Genomic DNA, 20,694 nt, shown 5'->3' with positions numbered 1-20,694 from the left:
ACTGCCCCTTCATGGTCTAGTCAGCATGTCTTTACAGCATCACATGTAGTGGCAGGGTAAAATTAAAATACTTGCTGCAGGAAAGAGAACTAAAGGCAGTAGAAGAGAAAATTTGTTTCCGAAGTGAGCTTTGGAAATTAACTGTCAGCATGATAGAGCATAATAAGAAGCATCTACCAGAGAGCAGAGGAACAGCTCTTTTACGGTGGTGGTGGGACCGTTTGAGCAGCGCAGGAGAGTTGAAGGAGGGAAAGTGCCTGGTACTGCCTATGGCAGTGCCCAGCACCAATCAGCAGGCCCTTTGAGGATGAGTTTGGTTTAGAAATCATATTTTTTCCCCTTCTTAAAATACCTTCTGGTTTTGAGTGCTCTCGGTCTCAATTTCAAGATGACTCTATGCCCCGAATGGCAAGGAACTTCTTTTTATTTTTCTGATGAAAGTGTAGATCTGAGTATATTCAGGTATTTGTGGAGCAGCATAACAAACACACCACATGTCCTATGTTGATATTGTGTGTCAGCAACAATACGCCAAAAAGATGAGTCTAGAAGTTGGCCAGCATCTGTTAAGGAAGAGCTTGGCAAGATACATTTCAAAACAAAGGGCATGACTTTGAAACCAAGTCTCACAGGAACAAGACAAAGCGAGCTCTGTTGGTGATGGGATTCGCAACCTGCTTTTTTCTGGTGTCATTTTGCGAGTCCGGCCGCTCTGGGTGGTGGTGAAGGGCCCGGCCCTGGAGGAGGGCACGGGAAAGGCCATTGCATTAACCTGGGAGAAGTGGTGCAGTGTCTTGCTATGCAGAGTCACTCACGTCCCAAAATAGGTTTTTCCTTTGGCATGACGTCTCTGGCCACTGCTGCAAATCCTGTGGCTGTTAGTCACCAGGCCTGAGTCCTCAGTCATTTTTCTGTTTGAAAAGGAAGAAAAGAAAAACCCACAGATCTGGGGAAACCCCCAAGGGAAAATCTGCTTTGGTGGCAGAGAGGCCTGTGGAAATTCTGAAGGAAGGTTTTGACAGTAAGAGGTGTTTGTGTGCTGCATAATTCAAAACATGAAAAAAACCAAACCAGCAAAGAATCTGGGTATTTCAAACAAATTCTGAAACAATTCTTTTGTGATACAAAGTTTGTATTTATTAGACTTATTAGTTAAGTTATGCTCAGGACCAGCAAAAGCCATCCCGAGTCTGGTTTTATGATTGAAGTTTAATCCTTCACAGTTATCTTCCGACTAGCATTTTTTAATGTTGGGATTCATTTTAGGTGCTGATATTTAGTGCTGGAATCATGACCTCTAATAGGCAAGTGTTATATCAGTTAGAATTCAATCAGATCTACAGCAAAACCTTAACTTTTTTTTATAATAAATTTGAGAATAATGTGAATTCGTTAATCTGTTCTTCGTTTGTTTCAGTGTCCTTCATTTAGCAATTATCCACCTTCATACTGAGCTGGTGAAAAACCTCTTGGAAGTGATGCCTGATTTGAATTATAATGACATCATTAACATGAGAAATGACCTTTATCAGGTACGCTGTTGTGGTGGTGTAAGTGGTGTTGATTGTTCAGCCAGCAAAAAAGAAATTGCACAACTTACCGTCTGTCTCGCTTCTCTTTGTTGGAATGAGCCCAGATCAGACTATAATGCAAACAAGTGTAGAAACACAATGACGCACTGTAAGGTGGTGGAGGAGCAAGGGCATGTTTTCACTGTTTTAGTTCATAACTTCCCTTGATGTTAACAGAAATGTCTCCGCGGGTTAACCGTAGAACACGCCAAAAATACGGAATTCTTCAGTTCCTGTCTTATTATTTGGCTTCTCTGTTATTAAACCGGTGGTATGGATTAGTGTGCCAACTCTGGGCTCTTTTGACCTTTCTAACCTGGGATAACTCGGGATCATGAGTCAGTTGCTGCATCATCAGTTATCTGGGGGCATGTGGAAGCTGTAACAGACTATGCCCTTCGTATAGTCCCGATGGCATTTGTGCTTATCACACGAGCACCAAAATTTCCCTTTCATTTCTAGATTCACATTACAGCGAAACAACAAAAATCCCCATCTCCATGTCTTTTACCTAGTAGGAAGAGAACTCTGAACTGCCAGGCACAATTCTGTCTCCTTAACTTCATCTGTGACAGTCTGAGGTTTTTGTATTGTACCACAAACAGGCTTTAAAAAGAGCTGTGGAAAAGAGCCTGGAAAAGCCTCTCTTTTCAACTGTGCCTGCCATTCGGTTGTCCGCAAGGTAACCAGCTGGATGTGACACGGCAGCGCTCTGACATTTGTGTCGTTTCTTTTGCTGTGAAGAGTCAAGGCGGGATTTTATTCTACAGAGAGAGTCCCAGAGGGTTTATTTTGACTTTTTTGTTCTCTTTAGCATTTCATTTTTATGCTCATATAAAGCAAGTTTGAAATGTGGAGGCTGATGAAAGCAAGCAGAAGATTGGAATTGAATTCTGTGCCCTCTGTTTAACAGAAACAGGAAGCAAAGCTGTGCTCCATACAAGAAATAAATCTTTACTACCAGGACCTTCCTACCTTCTCTTAAACCTTAAGCCAGTGGTGGGAGGGAATGTAGGCTTGGGCTAGAATTTTCCTTCTGTACAGGTATTCTGAAAGCTGGGTCATACATGTACCCTATAGATTGAGTAATTAATTGCAAATATGTTGACAAATGTATTGACAAACAAGCTTATTGTACAGAGCTGGAATTAGTCTTTGGAAATACGATTTGCCAAACCTTACTGGAATGCCTTACTGTTTAAATACATGTCTGAGTGTGTTCTACATGGTGCTCTTCACTGGCAAGAGTGTCGGGCATGCAGTATACACTTGATCTTTGGAAATACTGGAAACCTCTCGGTCTGAGAGCCTCTCAGTGCTGCATGTGTCTTTGCACAAGAATGGAGAACACACAAATAGAATCAGCTAGGCTAGACACACGCTGCGTAAACACACAGCTGTTCTGCGCTTTGACAAATGCACAGAACAGCAAGGTTCTCTCCTTTTCTGTGCAGAGTCATTTGGGGGGATAAGGAAGTCCCAAGCCCCTGGCTGTAAACCCCCTATTCAGGAGCAATGTTAGAGCATAGTTCGGTGCCAAAGGTGGATTTGAGCAGGCCCTGGAAAGTGCGGGTGCTCCCTCTGCGGCATGAACTTGGCTATGGGGCAGCTGGAAGCAGGGTTACAGTGCCTGGGGGGCACAGGGATCATCTCATTTCCCGAGTCCCTTGCACCACAACGTTCAAATAGCCAGGTCAGTGCCCTGGCTTACAGGAGTAGGCAACATCTTTGTTCCTCCCAAAGTCCAACTGCTGACACTGGCAAGGCAGCTTTTATTTCCAGTGTTTCCAGAAGTCCTGTTTGTAGCGTGCAGTATGCAGGAAAAAATGTACGCATATGCAAGCTTTTCATTTCTGTTAGCTTTGAAGTGGACTAACGTCTTCTCACACTAGGAGCTTTTATGGGTTTAAGAGATTTCTGTAGCAGTGATGTAGCTGTTGCTTCTCTCTCATGCCTTGCTTCTGTCACTTCCAGACCCCCTTGCACCTGGCAGTAATCACAAAGCAGGCAGAGGTGGTAGAAGACTTGCTGAAGGCTGGAGCAGACGTCAGCCTTCTGGATCGCCATGGTAATTCTGTCTTACATTTAGCTGCTACTGAAGGAGACGACAAGATTTTGAGTCTACTCCTCAAACATGAGAAGATATCTCCGATGATCAACCTTTCCAATGGTGAAGGTACGGAAATGGCTGTATTTTACACTTACCTACTGAACAAGCGCACCTCAATTCCTGCCAACTCCATGGTTTTACACAGGTAGACACAGACCTTGGAAATACCATCTTTCCCCATTTTGCACGTGCTACCCTTGGCTTTTACGTGCCTGCAGTCACAGATGAGGGAACACAGACGTGTAGGTTTTCTGGTTAACCCAGAACATAAAGATTGGTAATGGCCATGTGATGCAGTATGGATTTGAATTTTTGTCACTGTATATTCTTTTTAATCTCACAAAACTTTTAAGTACTCTGTTCCTCCTGAGATACCTTATGCAACCACTGTTTTTAAAGAAAATCCCCCCAGGAGAAAATGTTTCCTACTCTCTAGTGAATGAAATCCCCTCAAAAATAATTCCTCAACTAGTGTCAAGTTTCATATCTGGTACTTTGTGACCATGCAGAATTAGAGCCTATAAAATAACAAAGACACAATTCTCCCATTTTTCAGTGGCACGGGTCATTTGAATTTAGTGCTCCTGCTCTAGTGGATTGTAAAATGTCTGACCTAAAAATGTCATTATGGGAATCAAAAGACTGTGTGAAGTTCCTCAGAGAGAGGGGTTTTTTTGTTTGGTTGGTTTGGGGTGGGTTGGTTGTTTTTTAAATACAAGGCTTTATTATTTTCTTTTTGAGCTAGTGCAGGTAACGTTGAGGTGATAGGGCAGTGTGACCTTACAGGAGGGTGATACTAAAAATAGCAGTTATTCTCCAGAATGTTGCTAGAAGAGATGTTCAGTAGCAGATGGGGCCAGTGCAGGGTACCTATTTGTTTAGTACCAAGGTGCAGATTTTCTTTTTAAGGCTACTCTCCTTTGAGGCAAAGAGATGCTCTAGGTGAGCTCTTAAGTTCCTGCCTTCTTTTCCACCTTGTAATTTGTTGATCCAGCCCCTCCCCCCGCCCCCATGCATGGCTTTGACTTGCCATCAATAACACAACTAGTTCCTATTTATACACAAAGAACTTTTTTATTAAGACCACCTTTTAGTGTATAAGGAGGCAAAATAAGTCACTTGCGCTCAGATAACTACAGTAACTCTCACTCATTTTACAATTCTCATAGATGCGGCCACTTCAAAACTCCTTACTCTGCCACTTCCGTATTTTTCAAATATTAATGCGCACGATGGATGGGGTTTGTTTTGTGTAGGTCTCAGTGCAATTCACATGGTGGTGATGGCAAATAGCATGTCCTGCCTCAAACAGCTGATTGCTGCTGGAGTTAATGTCAACGCTCAGGAACAAAAATCTGGACGCACTGCCTTGCATTTAGCTGTTGAACACGAGAACATCCCTTTGGCAGGCTGCCTTTTGCTTGAGGTAAGGGCAGAATTTCTTTCTCCCAGGTCTTTTCACTTACATGTTTAAAAACTCTTGAAAATCCTTAAGTGCTTCAGAGGAAGAGAAGTAAGGGGTTTTCCCCATTTACTGACTTGATTACTTAAATTGGTATAATGGGAAAATTATCACTAATGTTATTATTACTTGTTCAGCACTGCTGGTGAACCTTTTGCCCAAGTTGAGGAATTTAACAGTTTGTGACCCTGGCCTGACCGCATATGCCATGTTTAATTTGCACTGAGTAATCCTGGCAGCCAATGAAACTACCCGCAAACAAGTTAATCGCTTCATCTTTGTGAAATGGAATGTGGATAGAGATGCACGTCGATAGTTGTGTGTATCTATAAATATTTGTGTCATCTCTTTAACTGTCGATCCTAGTGTGCTTAGTTGTACACACCCAGAGCTGGCCGCGGTAGCCCTCCTCGGTATCTGCGTACGAATGCGCGGCCAGCCTGCCCGCTCTCCTGAGGAGCAGCGGGAAGGCAGAGTTCTGTGCACAGCAGCTCAGGCTCCAGATGCTGCGGGTAATCAGACGGCAGAACTATTACATGGGATGCAAAGTGGCTTTTATCTACCTGACCCATTTGGGTTTATACGCTGTGCTTCCTGCTGTAACACTGGAGCGTGAGACCGCCATCTGTTCCTGCAGGCACTTTGTAACTTGTAGTTACTTTCTAGTTCCTTCTTTTCAGACAATGATTAAAGTTTTTATGCAAACAGGCATGGAATTGGTGCTTACTTGCGCGGTAGCAATGTGTATGCAGACATGAGTCTCTGCAGCTGTATTGTATAGACGGGTAGGACTTTTATTTTTGTCGTTCAATAAAAACTTAGGGTGATGCGGATGTGGACAGCACTACATATGATGGGACAACTGCTCTTCACATAGCAGCTGGAAGGGGCTCTACAAAGCTGGCAGCAGTTCTCAAAGCAGCAGGTATGAAAACAGGCATTTGCGGGAGCGTTTTCTTTCACAGCGGCAATTCGGGTAGAAGGCTGCAAGCAGAAAAGAATGTGCCAGTGAACTTGTTTAATGAACAGAAGAAATGAGATGTTAAAAGCACAAAGGTTGGTTTTTCCTTAGGAAAGGCCTACTTTCAGGTGCTGTGCTACTCTTTAGCACCATCTAATGGCTAAAAAAAGCAAATTATGTTAGTCAAGGAAAAAGTCCTGAGCACTGTTGGAACTTTTTTTGAGTAGTTTTTTTGTAGTTTTTTTTATAGCTGAAGAAGCAGAGAAGAGACCTCATTACATAGTTGGGATAAGTGTTGGACTGCTTTAAAAACAAACAAACAAAAAAGGTCACCAAAACATGAGCTTGTTAGTGTCTCCTATTTCGTATCACTGTGGAAGAGTTAGTTTTGAATATTGATTGAAACATTTCTTCAGTTGTATTTAGACCCTTAATACCTGATTTTTCTCCTTCGAAGCAGAAATCCAAGCTTCCCGTTGCTCTGGCTGTGTGCTTGGACTTTTAATAATACCCACCCTTTTCTGACACTATAAGCAGCAGCGCTACACCGTTGCTTCATCACACACATGCTACACTCTGCAAGCCAAGAATGGGACTGGAAGTCAGTTTGTTTGATCATAGCCCTTTCTTTAGGCCCTAACCCTCTGCTTGTCACTCTTTCCCTCAGTAGCATTATGCAGGGATGTGACAGCATTTAACTTCAGTTAATAAATTTATTTGCCAGCTGACTTAATATAAAATGTAATTTAGCTTGAGTAGCTAAATTAGCAGCTTTGCCATTCAGAGCTTAGAATACATATTTTAAATATTGTTGAAAAACAACTTGAAGCCTTTTCTTAGGATTTTTTTTGCACACTTGTTTGCCAGGTGCAAATCCTCACGTTGAGAACTTTGAGCCGTTGTTTGATCTAGACGATGTGAAAGAGGATGAAGATGACGATGAAGGAATTGTGCCTGGAACGACACCACTAGATATGGCGGCCAACTGTGAGGTATGTGGTTTGTTTTTTTAATAATAAATGATAGTTCAGCTCTCTTGGCCAACTCCTCTCACTGCATCCACAGTTATTTCAGTGGTGACAAGCTACTGATTTGCCATCAAAAAATAAACTAATTCAGCCACAAAAAAACCCCCATGCAATAGGATTGGAAGAAAGCTCCACTTAACAGACTACTTCTGCTGAACAGGAATGACTAGGCACTTCTTGAAATAGTTGTGCTACAGCCTTCAATAGGAAAAAGTATTTAGCTGGTCGGGCAGCTTGTTTGAAGGCCCGTGTTCAGAGTGAGACACTCTAGCAGGTTTCTTTGCTGCATGTTCTTCAGAATCACAGACTTTGTGCGTAGGGAAAATATGCTTTTGTGTCCTACCCAAATGGTGATTAGGCTGCACGGTCTATGCTTTAGTAGCTAAGCATGCGCTGTTGGTTTGGCAGGAGCGTAAGGTACAAGCAGTCAGCATCTCTAACCACATGGAGTTGGGGAATGGTCCTAGCCTTAGGTGAAAATCTAACCCAGGCTTTGTTTTAAATTACTGGTTGCAGACAGGCAATAACTCCTTACTTAGCCACTGCTACTGCTACTTACTTACTACAAAGACTTCCTCTGTATCTTGAAGACAGTTGCCAGATGACGTAGCTAAAGAGCAACGGAAATTAACTTCTCACGATTTCTCCCTCAGGCTTTGCACAGGTCTCTTACAGTACCTTTAGTCATACTGATCCTGGGACAGAAAAAATTGCCAATTTACAGATGGAATTAGGGCTTTATACAATACTACTGAGGCTTGTCAAGATAATAGACACTAACCAGGTTTCTGCTAAATATTGACTTTAATGTATTCTCTTAGGTGTATGACATATTAAATGGCAAATCCTATGAGTCGGCAGTGGTTTCGGAGGACTTACTGACACAAGGTAACATCTATAAAGAAGACTTGACAATATCCCTCTAGTAATTGAGTACTGAAAGTGTACTTGCAGAAGACACTGCCCTGCAATAGCTTGTAACTGAAATGGGGAGGGAGAAGGGGCACCCTCCCACCCACTCATTCTCAGAACGAGCATGATTCTGTTAAGAGGCGGGTCACAAGGACACAGAGGATTACATTTTCAGTATTACAGCAATACATGAGTAAACACTAGGATTGACGGACACTAAAATACTCTTTAATTTGGCTTTGTGTCTGCTTAGAAATGAACTGGTACACGATTTGTATAAATCGTAAACTAACGTATTTTTCTGTTCCCCAGGCCATTTGAGAGAGCTGAATGAAAGTTCCAAGACACAACTTTACAAACTATTGGAAGCGCCTGATCCAAACAAAAACTGGTCCACTCTAGCACAAAAACTGGGTCTTGGCATACTTACTAATGCCTTCAGGTTGAGCCCTTCCCCATCAAAAACTCTGCTAGATAACTATGAGGTAACGTGGCCATAACAAGTTATAAAGAACACACAGACGTGTAGAGAACGTTGTCCACCTGCATGGTGAGACAGTGCAGCCCTTTGGTTTTAGCTAGCCTGGACGGTGGTGAGCATCTGGTGTCTTCTCTCTTAGGTTTCTGGTGGTACAGTTCAAGAGCTGATCGCTGCTTTGAGACAGATGGATCACACAGAAGCCATTGAAATCATTCAGAAAGCACTATCCGTCTCACAAAGCCCATCTCACCAGGAGGACAGTACAGCAAAAGCTCTTCCGTCATCATCACCACCCACCTTTGCAAATGGAGAGACAGGTAAATTTGACAGCAGATCACCAAGAGCTTTAAAACATTTTTTCAATTCTCCCCCTACCCCTTGGACTGCTGGTAGATTGCATAGTTTCTTACACACAACGCCCAAGACGCTTACCTGTTTCAGAACTGTTTTACTGCAGTAGGACTCTCTCGGTGTAGACATTTGCTAGGCCTAAAGAGAGGGGAAAAATGGACCATTTGAATGAGTAGCCCAGCATGACAGTATTGATTATACTGGCTCCCTTCTCTAAAACCAGACATCTGCCATTTACTGATGGTAACTCCTTGGATGCACTGGGGATAGGTTTCAGAAGATAAACTAGGGAATGATCTCCCAGGCCTGTAAAAGTGCCATTACCTTTTAACTTTCCCCCTGCTGCTCCCCTTCATATTTGAATAAACAAAAATGTTTTGGGTTCCTAAACTTCTCGGGAAGACTTTGGTATTAAATTTCTCCTTCCACAATGTGTGGCACTCCGAAATGGCCCAGCATTCTGTAGGCAGAGAAATCGGGGTTGGTTTAGCTTACAGGGGACCTCCAGCAGCCATGCTGTCCAACTGCCTCCTCAGAGCAGGGCCAGTGTAACATTACATGAGGCTGCCTGTGTCATGTCCAGTTGAGTATGGAGCATCTTCAACAATGGAGGTCCTACGGTGTTTTTGGCAAGGGGACTCTACTAATAGAAAACGAGAGGTTGTGAGGAGGCAGTAAGTCATCGGGGATGTTCAGTCACTGCCTGGCCATGTTAAGGAACAAAAACCTTTGTTCTTTCTTGATGTTCTGTTCAAACACCAGTACCGCTGCCAGCACCCTAATGTGGAAATATACACCCTATGTGAAAATACTGTAGATATTTCTGGAAAGAAAAAAGAAACAACACAGTAACTCCATCCTGGTCTAACGTTGCCAGTTTACTCTCTGTAGAAAATTAGTTGTTCAGTCATGGAATGAACCTTCACACCTATGCAAAAATGTGCTTGTTACACATATTGCCTCGTTAGATTAATCTTGAAGGGTAAGAGGAGTTCTGCTGCTTTGCAACATGAATGGACTGCATCACGTCATTTTAAGATAGTTGTTTAGAAAAATAATACTGAACCCGAATATGCTGACCACTGTTCTAGTCATGCTGAGCCCACATCATACTTTCAACTCAGATACGGTTCTCATGCAGTCACACGCTCCTTTTGTGGATCTTGCACAGATGACAGCTACTGCTGACTTCTTTGTATTTCAGGCTCACTTACTAGATGAAAACTGTTCAGTGTTTGTCTCAAAATGAAATCTGTACGGGAAATAACACAAGGAAGTTTCAGGAGCCTCATCCTGGAGCTGTATACTCGCACAGAGTCTAGGAATCTGAGAACAGAGAACCTTTTGCCCTGCTACTGCCACATTTGGGCAGAGTCCTGACTGGTGCGGTGACAGTGTTAGTGGCAGCAGAGCACCCGGCTTCTCATCCCATCCAAGTGCCAACTGCAGTTGATCTCTGCCAGCAGTGCATTAGATCCCGTGCTTTGGTCAACTGAAAACATGCAGCCCAGCTTTTCCTGTTATAATATCTAAAGTTATTTTCTGATAGAAGAGCTTTAACCTATTTGCTTGCATTCCTTAGGCTTTTCTGAAAGCGATGTTACTGAATCAACACAAATGATAATATATTTCCCTTTTCTTTCTCCCTCAGGCGAGCTTTATAATAGCAAATTTCAAGACAACGAGAGCATTTGTGACAGTGGTGTGGAGACCTCCTTCCGCAAATTGAGCTTTACTTACTCGGACTCTCTGAACAGCAAGTCATCGGTAACACTTGGCAAAATGACCATGGGCTATGGACATGAAAGTTCAGTGCAAAACAATTATATAGCCAACTAGTAATATTCAATTAGCAATATGCAATTACAGGAAAAAACATGACATTTAAAGTTACGTCGGTGTCATCCTGGCCCGAGGGAAGTGAATTCACAACCAGAAGTGTGCTGGAGGAACCACACACGAAAGTGAACCAACCGTGCCTTCAGGATGCGACTCCTAGCTATTGCTTCCTTCCTCGAGTACATTTAATTTTATTCATTTACAAGCCACATACAATAACCAGGGCTCTACTGCCGCATTAATACACAGGACTGGACACTGTGACTGACTGGGCTTTTCTGGTTTGCGAGGATTTTCTTTTATAGATGAAAGTCACGTGTTGCTAATGCATAATACCGACTCACTTAATAAAAAGAGGTAAGGCACACAGAGCAATCAAAGGATACAGTTTCTAGATGCTCTCTTCCTATTTTTGCAGCACAGTTGCAGGAAAAAGGCTGATAAAATAGCTGGCAAAGAAAAATCATTACTTTAATCACAACAGTGACAACTCAGAAAAGACAATCCTAGAAAAAGAATCTTGTATATTTCAAATAATGTATTTAAACTTAACTTTAGTGTCTCTTATGCAAAATTTTTTTCAAGTTTGGCATTTTACTGTTTGTAAATAGTCTTTTTTTATATCTGTTCCTTTAAAAAAAAAAAAAGGTGTGCTTTTTAAATGCTTATTTTTTATTTTACTTTTATAATAAAATCCCAAAATGAAATCTCTTGTCTACACTTGCTGTAATTTTTACATATCTTTCAAGTAGAGTTATTGAAGATTTATCATTTCATTTTTAGGCATTGATACAAAATTATGCTGTTTTCCAAGTACTAAAATAGATAGGTTGCAACCCCTTTATTAAAGGGTTGCAAGCCACCTGTCTCAAAGCTTAAATATCTTTTATGGTGGGAGACCAGGAGCATCAGCTACTGCTGAGCAGCTGTGCTTTGGAACTAAAGCCTCTAACTCATGGTCTCTTTTAGTTCTCTTCTCATACTTGTGGCAGCAGAGAATCATTTACACTGAAACCAACTATTTAGCATCTCTGCAAAACTCTGATGAGACTGTTCTTCTTTGGGCTATCTAGAAACTCCGCTGCTAACTGCGTTCCCAAGCAGTATTTCTTCTTGTTGCATGTTAATTCTGAGATGGTGAGTGTAACCGTTACAGGTGGTGGCCCTCCTAAGAATACAGATAGCAGATTTCATGATGAAAACGCAATGAGCAGGGTGATACCATTGTTGCTCACCTATAGCCAGTTTTCTTGGCACAAAGCTGGAGATTGACAGTAGCGTTCTTGGCTCAGCTCAGTGTTCAGTAACCTGGGTGTCACTCCTGAGAAAATGAATCAAGATAAACTTTGAGAACTGTTGTGTTTAGAGCAGTATTTGCTGTAATGGATTAAACATGAGTAATGAAAAAATACTTGTGAAATAACTTTATATCCAGCTGAATTACTGAGGATGTTAATTACTTCCAGAGAAACAAGACACATAATAGTAAAAATGCCTTTTTTTTTTTCAGTTATTATATATAGTAACCTACATATGCAGTGTCAAAGGTGTATGGATTTTTGTTCAGTGAATGTACTTGTCCAGTGTTCTCTTTGCATTCCAGCTGTAACAGAAACAGGCAAAGGTTCTCCTCTTCTGGGGGTGGAGGAGCTTTTTGAGCCCTAGCAGAGCTGTTGTCTGACTCAAAGGCACCTTCTGCTGCCGCAGAATTTCCAGCACAGCTCAGGGGGCTGGCAGAGACTTCAATCAAGGTTTCTACAATCCTGCAGGTCACCAGGGCATCCTGGCTGTCGATTCACACCTTTTAGCCTTATTTCTGACCAGCTCTGCTTTTAAACCACCAGAAGACACCTGGGTCTGTATTTCCTGAAGCACTTCATGACCAAATGCTGCATAATAGCTATTCATCAGGTTAGTGACCATGCAAGAAACAGTGGGACATCTCCCCTAGGCCTTGTGTATTCAAGTGCTTTAAGTGGCAGTCTGGTGGCTTCTTTCCTTGCAGCATCTCAGTTTCAGTCTATTTAACAAAAGAGGCTTTGGTCCTTTCTTTCCCCCCCTTCCCCTCTTTGTTGAGAAATAGAAAGCTATTAATTTAAAAGTATTCTCACTAATTCAAAACAGGAATGCTACATTTTTACGGTTGAGTCACATAATAGGACAACTTTTCCTATCTGCATTAACCCTTAGCATCTTAAGTATGTGTTGCAGGCATGCCACACAGTTGGTCAAAACTGAGCAAGAGTAGGAGGTAGAACACACCACCAGCTAGTGTAGGGGACACTACAGAAAGCGGCACGACATCTAGTAGGAGACATTTGTGTTGCATTGTGTAGTTCTCATTTGGCAGAGCAAACCTACTGGAGAGCCTAGTGTTTACCTCAAGCAGCTCAGTTAAAAGAAAATGCAAAACCACAACAGCTTTACTCTTTGTGCTTTACCTTTTTTGTTACTAGTAGGTGGTCATCCTGTACAGGGCACGCTGATTCTTGCACACATGGCACCTGGGAGAAGGTCAGCCTCCTTGCAGGTATGAGGATGACGGCAGCATACAGAGGAACCAGGCTTAGCAAGAGAAAGTGTAAGCCATGCAGACAAGTGTTAACAGAACCATTTAAAGCAGATGGATTCTTCCTAACAGGTAACTGTCAACATATATTTATGTGCCTCCTCATCATATCTCCTCACCTCAGGCACAGATTTGTCCTTACACCTCTTTGCCCAGAAAGGAAGTGCCATTCCTATTTCACAAGTGTGATGGAATAAACTAAAAAAAAGTCCTGCAGGAACCCAGGAATTCACTGCCTGAGAGCTCCTGTCTACACCTGGCTTATAGAGAGAAACCTCTCTCACTTAACTGCTAAAAAGAGGGTAGTAATGGTGTAACTCAGTCTTATGTTTTCATTCAGCACGGTAAGTTAGCATGTGGGCCTCACTACACCTTGTAGCACAGGGTGTCATCTCCCCCTTCTATTCCATATTACCTCTGAGGAAACAAAACTGAGAGGGGTATTATTCACTAAATTCTCAAAAGTCAGGAATAAGTTGGGGTTTTTTTTAAGATATGTGCATGAACAGAGTTTCTGGAATTAATTTTCTTCCATTAGAAGTTTTAGGAGAACTTCCCCAGCAAGCTATCAAGCTCTTATTTACTCGGAGCAGGGCATCTCTGCACTGCGGCTGGATGAACAGAAGTACCGACTAGGCCCACGCCACAGTGGGCTCCTCCAGTGCACTGCATCGTACTGCAGGAAGCCTGCTGCGTATTTCCATTAGCAATTAAAGCACTGAGGCTGGAGGTATGCTCAAAAAGCAGCAACCGACAACCTCAAACTGATCCTTAAAAGCTGATTTCATGGGTTTGTCCTCGTGAGTGCTAGTCACACTTCCTGTCTCTTTGACAGTGACCGCACAGATTTCTCTGGAAACACTTGCAATATTCAACTGGATCAATATTAAAATAAGAAAGGTTATCTAATTAACCTTTTTTCCCTGGAATGTAGCGAGGTGTAACCTTTGGGCATCCTCAATCAAGTTTAGTATTAAATTTTAAACTAATTACAGTGAGGCCCCAAATCTGAAAGAATTCTAAACTTAACCTGCACTTGCTGTCATTGGAGCTTTCTACATTTTGCTACTGTACTGCAGTAATAAACGCCAGGAACTTGTGGAATGCAGCAAAAGTAAGTTGTGACAACAGAACACTACAGATCTTCTCCACGTTTCATGTAAAAAGGATTATTCAGAAAGTTAAACTGCCCTTGATTTTAGATTGGCTGCCAAAGCTCTAAGTTTCTGGTGTCATCTTGGGATGTATTTACAAACTTGGAGATCAGTCTGATAGTGGGAAGTTCTAGGCAGCATTCTGAGATTTTGTGGACTGCAGAAAGGATAAGAACCTTACCTGCATGTGGTGGTGTATGAAGTGCTTTTTCTCCCTTTTCCGGGCAAGTGAGATGCTGTTTACCTACATTTAAGGAAAAAGAGTAACTCTCCTTGCTCCCTCCAACTAAGTGACAGGAGTGGTGGTGCCCATTCGTTAGCTCAGGGTGCAATGGTCAATACTCACCCACCAGCCACAGCTTTTGGCTCTTCTGGAGTACATGATCTTCTCTTACAGTAGAGCAGTTCTGGATTAACTGCCAGATATGTGGGATGAAGTTTTTCTGGCTTCAAAAGATTGCTACAGCTACAAGCAAAAGACAACACAAGGTGTAATTACCTAGGAGTTGCTTTTCTGTATTCAGGGTTATGAAGCAGTCTGATGCTCTGCTTAGAGCTAGGCTGTAGTATGTACATTATTCAAAGCCTGTACAGGTTTCCCTGTGGACTCATTTAAAAGCAACGGCTATAGAAATTTTTCAGCCATCCATTTACCCTTACTATTTTCACTATACAGAAGAGCACTAGCAGATCAGTGGACTTCATTACACGCTGCAAGGGAAAACACTTGTGACTGACTTAACATCAGTTAACGTGTGGCCTGTAGCGGTGCTTGCCAACTTCCAGTTGAGTCGGCCCACACGTGCGCTCCTGTGCACACACACAGAGTAGTATTGTGCCCTCCGGGCTAGCTAATACAATGATGTTTGCCGGAAAGACAGGAGCATGACTAATGTCTCGCTTCTCTTTCAGATGTGCAATCACCTCAGTATCATCTTGTCTTCAGCATCCCAGGCAAGAAACTCTACATTTGGCTACAGTACAAACCAAAATCTGTGGCCAAAGCACTTCCGGATGGGTAGCAGATGGCTAGATACACAAACCGCGTCAGTGTCCTAAACACTGGGCCTGCTGCTTCATGGAAGCTCCTCTGCTCTTCTCAGCTCCCCACCAGTGATCAGGCTGGACAACCCAGCCACAGCTTCCTACCACCCTACCATGGAGGCACTCCTAACAACAGGTCAAGCATTCCACTCATTCTTTCACAGGAAACTACCTGAAGGCTGGCTCATACCATTGCTCCTTTACAGTTGTTGCGAAGTGAGCTGAAGCTTAAATCCTGGTATATCACTTGCTAAGACACAATCACAGGGCCAGCATGCCAGAGTATTATCATCTAGCTTATTTACAACAGGCAAAGGAGGATTGCTACAACACGAGAAGAGAGCTAAGCTGCAACACTGGTAAAAGCCTGGCTATCACAATGTTTGCAAAGAGGTATCAGAGGCCAGCATTTAAGGTTTTGTTTTTTCACCACCATGAAAAAGGATTGAAACTTTCAGCTCCTGCATCTTCCTGCATCCATGCTTCCCCACCAGGCCGCCGGCTTGACAGACCATACTCGTTCTTATTTAGAGCTCCTGTTCCGGATTAAACCAACTCCCCACTGGGCCACAGAGCCTGGCTTGACCCACAGGCCAGTGGTTCTAATACGCAAGGGTAACGTCCCTTCTACCACAGCCATTCCTCTCTGAGTCAACCAGGTCCCCAGCCAGCCACAAAGTAAAAAAGCTATGCAAAGAAAGCAGTACTGAACCACTTTGCACTCGCAGAGCCCATCAAGAAATCTCAAGATCAACTTCCAAAAGCAGACCCCCAAGAACAGGTCCTGGCAAGCAACCAGACTCACCACCTTCCTCCTGACTAGTCCTCAGGGCGTTGTTTCCCTTCATGCTGTAGCATGTTTCCTTTGCTGTAGTGGCCTAGACCAAAGACACATCGATTTTGGCTACAATGCACACTAAGGATAAAAACTGACAGTTACAGGTCTTTACTGACCGACACTACTTCCTACAGTAAGATGGCCTTTCCTCAATGTTGGCAAGGACAAAAACCAAGTAATTTTAAGGTTCTGTATTTTTCACTTAAGTTTTGGTTTTCCACCCTAATTAAACTAAATGGGGACTTGCATTTTGCTATCTTGTAACATCTGACTGGAAAGCAGAATTACGTAAACCCGATTCTTTGACTGGAACATGTCCTTAAAACGTTCAAACTGCAAGTTCCTGGATGACTCAACTTACCCCTCAGAGGGTAAGAAAGAAAACTGTGATTCTGACAACGTAAAGGCTGGCTTGCAAGCTACAAAACTGAACTGTGTTTTACTGAGAATAATAAACTCACTGGCCTGTTCCACTGCACCTGACACTGCTACAGGTCACTGAAGTGGTCTCTGCTACGCATCTCCAAAAACAAAAGGGGACTAATAGAAGTAAAAGGACCAAAGAAAGATGTGCCTGTAAGACAGAAAAATTGTCCAAGCCCCAAGGTATGCAAACAGCAGGTAACAACAAAGACTGACAAAGAGCTATGAACACTTACTTAGAGACAAACTTTAGATATATTCACATGGTTTTCCTGGAGAACATGTAGAAGAACTTGGAAGAGCTTCCAAGGAAGTGCTTTAGTAAACTGGAGCAAAATAAACCTTCCTTGTGTGGCAGAAAGTACCAAAAAAGAGGTGCCCTCTAAAGCTCAACGTGGTCTCTGCAGCTCCTGAATGGGTTCAGAGCCAAATCTCTGCCAGAGACCAGTTCTAGGACAACAAATTAGCAAATACCATACAGCTTTCTTCCAAAACCTGCTCTCAAGTTCTGTTCTGGAAGGGCATTTGTCATGGCTCTTGCTGAGGGGAAATCTGAGTGCTACTTTTGCCATGTGTGGAGAACAGCCCTGAGGGAGCCGGGAAGCAAAGGCCATCAGCACAAGCAAACCCAGTGATCCCTTGAACAAACCATTGCGAGCCTGCACCCTCAAAGAATACTGATGAGGCCATTCCCCTCTACCATTGCCACCAATAATTTAATGACACTGAGGACAAGCACCATGACACTTACCAAATGCTCTTCCTAATGCTCCTGCTGCTGATCCCCAGCCCATCAGATACAACTGGCAATACAGGTGCTGCAACAACACACAGATGGCTACAGATGGATGTGTGGGTAGAAGGGATAGATACTCTGACAATCTCTTCACTGTTGCATTCCTATCCTTGCCGTGATCTGAGACAAAGGCAGAACAAAGTAACCAAGTATATAGCACAGTATGCAACAGCAAAAGTACTAAGAGGAAATGGTTAACCAAGGTACACATTACAGCCGCTGCTGCACGGGGGAAAGAAGAAAATAGCATCTATAAATACATACCTACTACAACACCAGGAAACCAAAAGAACACATTAAGGACATTACAACAATAATGGAAGTGAACCTCCCACATTAAATTCTGTTTTGAACTCAAGCATTTGGCTTAAGCAATTCCTAATCTTTCATAACAGCACCTAGTGCTGACTTAAAGCTTTCCAGCAAGAAAGAATGGACCCACTCTTCAGGGAGCTTCTGACCTTCAACAAGAACAATAATTAAAAAATTGTCTGAAACTTTTTTATGCCAGTCTGGTAACTGCAGAAAGCAACAGCAAAAAAATCCCTTTTACAAAAGAATGCTCTTCTGCATAACAGTGCTGATGATAGGCATTAGTTGCATAGCCACTTTGTCAATTATTGATCATGTACCACATACATAATTTCTTTCATGATTTTGCCTAAAATTTGTGACAGGCTAAATGAGGTCACAGTTATCCAAATTCATGGCTTATGGCTTCTAGCAATCCAAAAGCTCTTTTCTACATGTTTGAAACGTCACTCATTCTGAGATGTGCTAAGAACAAATATCATCCACCTTCAGATAGTCCTCTTGATTGTCTTTGAAACAAGTAATTCTGTCAAAGTTTTATTTATTTAACACTATTAAGTGCCATTTTGAAATTCTTCATGGATGTTACTAGAAGAGACATTTCTATATCTGTGCAAGAGAAAGACAACAACCAACCTGCCCTTTTCCTAATACACTGCAGCAATATTTATTAATCATATTTAATCCATATTTTCTCCCCCTTTTTTCATCCTTACCTTATACTGACTCTCTTGCTGCTTTGATTCCACTTTGATTCCAGCACACTGAAAAAACTGAAGGATTTTTTTATTCTATTGTTGGCCCAGAATGCCTCTCAGGTAACTTTTAAATTCCTTTATCAATGTCTGCATTTTTCTAACTGTCAGGTTTTATTCATGACTATCATTTTCCCTACTTATTTGATATAACCTGTAAACATTGGCACATACACGTACATATTTCGATTGCTTTCATGTTTTCTTTCAACTAGGACAAGTTTTGAATCAGAAAAGCCCTCCTATGCAACTGCAGTTAGTTGTTTTGGTGACCTAATAAAGCATTTGTAAGCAACTTCCATTTATCATTTCCCTTTCATCTTGAAGTTTTTCCTCTTGCTCAGGAGTATGTCAGTTTTGGTTAACGCCCAATTCAAAAAGCACCAGAGATCTCCGAACATCAGTCAATATGCTCATCTCTTGGCCTATTAAAACTGTGATTGCTGCAAGAAAACAACCCCCTATTCCAAGTTCTCCATCTGACCAATGGAACATGCAGCCACTCTCCCCACACATGCTCCAGACCCCCAGCAAGCGTCATCCATGTGGTGCTTTTACTACAAAGGTGGACAGCAGTAGAGCTTGTTCAAACACCTTTGACTGAAAAGTGCCGATTCTGCTAGGTGCTTTGCAAGAAAATTAATGCTTGCTTGGACTGTGAGAGGATCCTTGTGGAACCGCAGCAAGACCCCAGCTGCATTTCAAACCACATCTGTCAAATAAGGCTAATGTTCAGCAACCTGCCCATGGCACAGCTCAGCGGCCTGGATTTCCTGACAGCCAAACCCTCAGGCTTTCAGCTCCACAGGCTACAGCAGCCCCCTCCCATGCTGAAGGCAAGCTTATTTTCTTTGTATCAAATGCCAAAGTGACATGACAGTTCTACGGGAAACTTAAACTTTAAAAACAACTTACTTGGAAACAGAATAGAAAGTGAAGCACCATTACTGTGTATGGACTAAGGAGTTCAGTGTGCCACCAGATCTAATTGTGAGTCACTGTCTTCACTAACCCACACACAAAGAAGCAAAATTAAGATGTTGAGGTTTTCCTTTGTTGATGTCCGTATTTTAAAGGTCACGTGCGCACACACAAGGGTGGAAAAAAAAAAAAAACAAACCCAAACCCCACCACCAAAAAAAAACCCCGGAATTATGACACAATTTGCTTGATAAACAAAGCTAAGCCAACTCCTCCTCTGGAAGGAGAGGAAGATCAGTGTGGAGCACGGGGATGCTCAAAAAGAATGCCAGGAGGTAACAGAATGGCTGTGCAGCAATGTCCAAGTGAGAACAGCAGCCCCTGCACTATGCATCTACTAGAGAAAAAGGAGTCACTTGTAACTGTGGTCCTCTCACATGACCATTTCTTCTCTGTACTGCCACCTTTCTCTTTGTACCTTTGGTCAACTCTTCTCCCCCTTCCTTTTCCCACAGCCAGGCATATCTTGTACTATGCCACATTATGCAGGATCCCATGCAGCAGCAAAAGGTTTGTGACTGCTCCTGCAGCCCCCTGGGAAGAAACAAAGCTAGATGCGGAGCTCTCAAGGTTATTGCTCAATGTTGCATGAGAAGAGAGAAGAAAAGAAGTCTCATACTCAATTCCCCTTTCAGAAGGGGGAACGGATCTGCCTGATGTCTGACTAGACAGCCCAGGTTTCATGTGTATTTGGAAGCCTACCGTGCAGGAGGCAAGGAGGACACCTGATGGAGTGACATCCACAGATCTGAAAAGGTAGGACTAGCGCTCTCCCGCTTTTACTCTAGATAGATCAAACCACTCCAAGTGGGGGCATACCTGTGGAGATAGTCCCAGCTTCACTCCCTACCCTTGCCCCTTCCTCCCGGCATACCTTGCCGTTATCCCGAGATAAACTTCCACTTACGGCATAGTGAAACTGGAAAAAATACAGATTTTTACAACCACAGTCTGGAGGTACGTATTTCTGTTGCCTCTTAGTTAGGATGAATTCACAACCCATTAATTCATCTCATGTGAATTGGAGAGCTCAGACTGCTCTCTTGCACCAACTCACCCTTCCCATTTTATACATGGGATATATTTTTCCCATTACCTGAGAAAGCC

General features: G+C 42.6%; 1 protein-coding gene across 4 annotated transcripts in view; it reads left to right on the top strand.

Moving 5' to 3' along the window:
• The window catches only part of NFKB1 (nuclear factor kappa B subunit 1), a 60,669-nt gene extending 49,315 nt beyond the window's left edge, over window positions 1-11,354 (top strand). For all 4 annotated transcript variants that reach the window (XM_075709912.1, XM_075709909.1, XM_075709913.1 and 1 more), the window contains 9 exons: window positions 1,418-1,532; window positions 3,546-3,747; window positions 4,938-5,107; window positions 5,966-6,068; window positions 6,972-7,096; window positions 7,954-8,020; window positions 8,357-8,529; window positions 8,665-8,842; window positions 10,528-11,354. In XM_075709912.1, coding sequence (XP_075566027.1) covers window positions 1,418-1,532; window positions 3,546-3,747; window positions 4,938-5,107; window positions 5,966-6,068; window positions 6,972-7,096; window positions 7,954-8,020; window positions 8,357-8,529; window positions 8,665-8,842; window positions 10,528-10,715 — 1,321 coding nt within the window. In that variant the 3' untranslated portion in view covers window positions 10,716-11,354. The remainder of the gene's footprint in view (window positions 1-1,417; window positions 1,533-3,545; window positions 3,748-4,937; window positions 5,108-5,965; window positions 6,069-6,971; window positions 7,097-7,953; window positions 8,021-8,356; window positions 8,530-8,664; window positions 8,843-10,527) is intronic.
• Window positions 11,355-20,694: the final 9,340 nt, after the last annotated feature.

This window comes from Pelecanus crispus, chromosome 4 (genome assembly GCF_030463565.1).
Source record: "Pelecanus crispus isolate bPelCri1 chromosome 4, bPelCri1.pri, whole genome shotgun sequence".
Classification (NCBI taxonomy): Eukaryota; Metazoa; Chordata; class Aves; order Pelecaniformes; family Pelecanidae; genus Pelecanus; species Pelecanus crispus.
Note: the sequence above shows the minus strand (reverse complement) of the source record. Positions and strands in the feature narration are given on the sequence as shown.